General features: G+C 47.3%; 1 protein-coding gene across 1 annotated transcript in view; it reads right to left on the bottom strand.

Annotated features, from left to right (window-relative positions):
* The window catches only part of LOC122559887 (DENN domain-containing protein 3-like), a 122,539-nt gene that overhangs the window by 37,476 nt on the left and 80,448 nt on the right, over nucleotides 1-4,615 (bottom strand). Inside the window, exons 11-12 of the mRNA XM_043709994.1 lie at nucleotides 3,158-3,313; nucleotides 1,297-1,576 (exon numbers count right to left, since the gene is read on the bottom strand). Coding sequence (XP_043565929.1) covers nucleotides 1,297-1,576; nucleotides 3,158-3,313 — 436 coding nt within the window. The remainder of the gene's footprint in view (nucleotides 1-1,296; nucleotides 1,577-3,157; nucleotides 3,314-4,615) is intronic.

The following is a 4,615-nucleotide window of genomic DNA, read 5'->3' as shown; positions in this document are numbered from 1 at the left end:
TTCCAACAGTGGCCTAACCAATGTCCTGTACAGCTGCAACATGACCTCCCAACTCCTGTACTCAATACTCTGACCAATAAAGGAAAGCATACCAAACACCTTCTTCACTATTCTATCTACCTGTGACTCCACTTTCAAGGAGCTATGAACCTGCACTCCAAGGTCTCATTGTTCAGCAACACTCCCTAAGACCTTACCATTAAGTGTATAAGCTGAAAATGTGTGGCTGGAAAAGCGCAGCAGGTCAGGCAGCATCCAGGGAACATGAGAATCGACGTTTCGGGCATAAGCCCTTCTTCAGGAATCTTCTTTCCCTGGATGCTGCCTGATCTGCTGCGCTTTTCCAGCAACACATTTTCAGCTCTGATCTCCAGCATCTGCAGACCTCACTTTCTCCATTAAGTGTATATGTCCTGCTAAGATTTGCTTTCCCAAAATGCAGCACCTCACATTTATCTGAATTAAACTCCATCTGCCACTCCTCAGCCCATTGGCCCATCTGGTCAAGACCCTGTTGTAATCTGAGGTAACCTTCGCTGTCCACTACACCTCCAATTTTGGTGTCATCTTCAAACTTACTTAACTATACCACTTATGCTCACATCCAAATCATTTATATAAATGATGAAAAGTAGTGGACCCAGCACCGATCCTTGTGGCACTCCACTAGTCACAAGCTTCCAGTCTGAAAAGCAACCCTCCACCACCCTCCTCTGTCTTCTACCTTTGAGCCAGTTCTGTTTCCAAATGGCTAGTTCTCCCTGTAGTCCATGAGATCTAACCTTGCTCACCAGTCTCCCATGGGGAACATTGTCGAATGCCTTACTGAAGTCCATATAGATCATGTCTACCACTCTGCCCTCATCAATCCTCTTTGTTACTAATTCAAAAAATTTTTTCGAAACAAGTTCCACTGGCAGCTCATTCCATGTGCGTACCACCCTCTGTGTAAAAAAGGTGCTCCTTGGGTTCCCTTTTATTCTTTCCTCTCTCATCTTAAACTGAAGCCCTCTAACCCTCTCTTCCCCCACCCTGGGAAAAAGACTGAGTGCGTTCACCCTATCCATCCCTCTGCTGATCTTATACACCTCTATAAGGTGCTGACACAAATGGTGACAATCACAGTAATAATTCTGTTTGATGGTTTAAACAAAAATGAAAAATGCAGTAAGCTTTCAAAATATATTTTACAATGGCTCTAGCCCACGACAATGTGAAAAGTAAGGAGTGTCCAAAGTGCTCAGTGAAACAGGTAAAGGACAGCATCTGTTTACTGAGCAATCAGACACATTATGCTGCTGTCAGTCTCTGACGCACTCTGTAACTCAGGGATATAACTTGTAGTCTCAGCATGCCCCCTGAGAAATCTGACACAAAGACTTTACACGATTTTTGGAGGGGGGTGGGGGGGGGGGGGTTAACAGCAACAGCACTGCTGAGCTGATGAGCAATGTCCACCACTGACAGACTGATACGCACGCTGTTGTAGAAAGGCTGTGCAGCTGGCTGTCGTGAGTCTAAAAACTCCTTCTTGTTGAACACACGGTGCTTAAGGTTCAAATGTTTGGAGACATCCCTGGAGAGAGAGAGAGAGAGAGAGAGAGAGAGAGCATACATCATGATTAAACAGATGCTGGAGAAGAGCAGTCAGTTTCAGGACCTTGGAGAGTGTCAAGGAGTAAACAAGAGGTGCATTTACATAGTGCCTTTCAGAGCCAGCAGAGCAAAGCACTTCACAGCCAAGGAAATACTTTCACTTGGGTAAGGAAGGAAATGTGATAACCAACCCTTGCACAGCAAGCTTCCACAAATAGCAATGTGATAATGACCAGAGAATGTATCGTTTCTGGTCTTTGGTTGAAGTGGTTTTTGTTGGTATGGTTGAAGAGAACTCTGCTGGCCTTTCTAAGACAGACACAAGGCCTGCCCTCAGTGTCTCCCTCAAATGAGAGCAGCCTCCCATGCTGTGGCACTCTGTCAGTACTGACCCTCCTGTGCCCGGTGACAGGTTTGTCCCCAGCTCTTCAGAACCAGACCTCAGCAACAAGGGCAACACTAAAGCAGTGTGTATCCCGGGTGCCCAATTATCCCACACTCTCAGGTACAGGATAAAGGCATTACCCTGAGAAATAATTGGTTAAATGGTCTGAATAATTTCCCCTTAATTGAATTCAGTGAATCCTCCTGCATGATGTTTATTTTGCAGTATTGACTGCGTTGGAGGGCTCACAAAATGAAATACTGCTAACATTGACTGGATACAGGATTCCAGCCATTATAGACGATGTTTCAGAATCATAAAATCCCTGCAGTGTGGAAGTAGGCCATTCAGCCCATTGAGCCCACCCCAGCCCTTCAGAGACATCCCACCCAGCCCCATCCTCATAACCCCACATTTACCATGACTAATCCACTTGGTCGGCACACACTATGGGCAATTTCCCATGGCTAATCCATCCAACCTGCACACCTTTGGATGGTGGGAGGAAACCCAAGCAGACACAGGGAGAATGTGCAAACTTCACACAGACAGTCACCCGAGGCTGGAATTGAACCTGGGTCCCTGGCGCTGTGAGGCAGCAGTGCTAACCACTGAGCCACCATGCTGCCTGAACAGGGATAGTGAGGTTAGTTTTTGGGGTGAGAGTGAGGGCATTTGTTGGTGAGTTTGAGAGTTAAGAATATATTACATGGTCATTGCTCCCATAGCAGTGATGGTGCAGGTTGCTGGCCCACGCTGTCTGATGGTATGGGCCCTTGCTGCTTTCTCACTGGGACTGTGACAAGTTGCAAAATTGGGGAAGACCATTTCTGAGAGGAGGAATCACTCCTCGATCCCCATCAACACTCCCCCCTCCGTTAGCACCCCCACTCTCTCTCTCCTCTCCCCATCCCATCAGCATTCCTTCCTTTCCTCTTCCCTCCACCCCACCAGCAACCCCCCCATTCTCACCCCTTCAGCTTCCCCCCCTTCTCCCCGCTCCACCCCATCAGCCCCGTCTCCCTCTCCTCCTCTCCACCCTATCAGCGACCCCCCTCTGTCTACCCTCTCCTCCCATCATTCCCCACTCCCTCCTGTCACTTCCCCTCTCAAACCCCATGCATCCCCGATCGCCCACCCATCTGGTGAACAGCTCCTCTGGTGTTTGGTGCTGACCTGAGGAGGTTCCCGATGAGCTGCAGGAAGATCTGTCGAAGTTTGTTGTTCATTTGCTGCCTCTGATCACGTTTCTTCTGTCGAGCCTTTGCCAGGTTAGTGTGTGAAGCCAGGTGGGCTGAAGAGAGCTCTGTGTTGGCCCGAAGCTGCTGTGTGCTGGAACACAACACAGGTGCAGGGCGAGGGGTGGGTTAAACACACATCACATTCCCATCGGTAAACATTAAACTCAGGAGGTCAGAAGTTAAACAGGCAATCAGTCGATAATTATACAACAATATACTCAAGACCTGATTAAAGAAGCAACATCTTCATGCTTTGATTTCAAGAAATGATGTTAAGACAATGGCAGAACCCAACACAGGAACACAAGGAGGCCATTCAGCCCCTCAAACCTGGGCACTGTGCCATTGGATCACAGCTGATTTCAAATGGTTAACTCCATTTCAATATCCCTAACCTTAACCCGAACCACAGCCATATTGACCATCATGTGACCATCACAATGGGAACAATTTGGGCTCATCCCTAAAACCCCATTTTGTTTGATGGTGGGGAACCTTTTTGCAGCTTTGAATAACCCGATAGCTTGGAATTACATAAAGTGATCCAGAATGCACTGGAGGAAATGGGAACATGCTGCCTTCACTGATGTTTCTATCCACACACCAACATCCAGCCACTCAATTTCAGCTCATCCTATCAACAGCCTCTGCTTGCGTCACTGTCTATCTAACTTCCTGTTAAGTATGTCTGTGCTGTTCACTCCCAGAACTCTCTATGCCATTGAATTGCTTCATCCAACAACATTGCAGCAGAATGTGGTGTTTGCCCTCTCGTCATCACTACTGGCACTAGGTATGATCTGTCACCTCTGCCAGTGTGCGGCATAGTTTAGGGGTTGTTGAGATACTCCATTGCCAGCAACCCTCCTGGATTCTATATGTGCCTCGGGTCTGTCTAATTGTCACTGGTAAAGGATAGAGCTCTGAGAGTCTAAACAGATGAGACCCCTGAAACCAAAAGAGAAAATGCTGGAAAATCTCAGTAGGTCTGGCAGCATCTGTAAGGAGAGAAAAGAGCTGACGTTTCAAGTCTAACTGACCTTTGTCTGCTGACTGCTCTGCCCCAGAAGGCAGTGGAGGCCCACTCTCTGGATTCATTTAAGAAGGAGTTGGATAGAGCTCTCAAAGATAGTGGAATCAAGGGTTATGGAGATAAGGCAGGAACAGGATACTGATTAGGAATGATCAGCCATGATTATATTGAATGGCGGTGCAGACTCGAAGGGCTGAATGGCCTACTCCTGCACCTAATGTCTATTGTCTATTGTCAAAGCTAAAAAAAGGGAGAAGTAGGAAGGTATTTATACTGGGCTGAGAGAAGGTGAGTCATGGCTCCAGAAGAAAAGGTAGCAATAAAGAGGTGATAATGACAGAGCACAGAGAGATTATAGGG

This window comes from Chiloscyllium plagiosum, chromosome 20, assembly GCF_004010195.1.
Source record: "Chiloscyllium plagiosum isolate BGI_BamShark_2017 chromosome 20, ASM401019v2, whole genome shotgun sequence".
Classification (NCBI taxonomy): Eukaryota; Metazoa; Chordata; class Chondrichthyes; order Orectolobiformes; family Hemiscylliidae; genus Chiloscyllium; species Chiloscyllium plagiosum.
The sequence above is the reverse complement of the archived record's forward strand: the minus strand, read 5'-3'. Positions and strand labels throughout refer to the sequence as shown.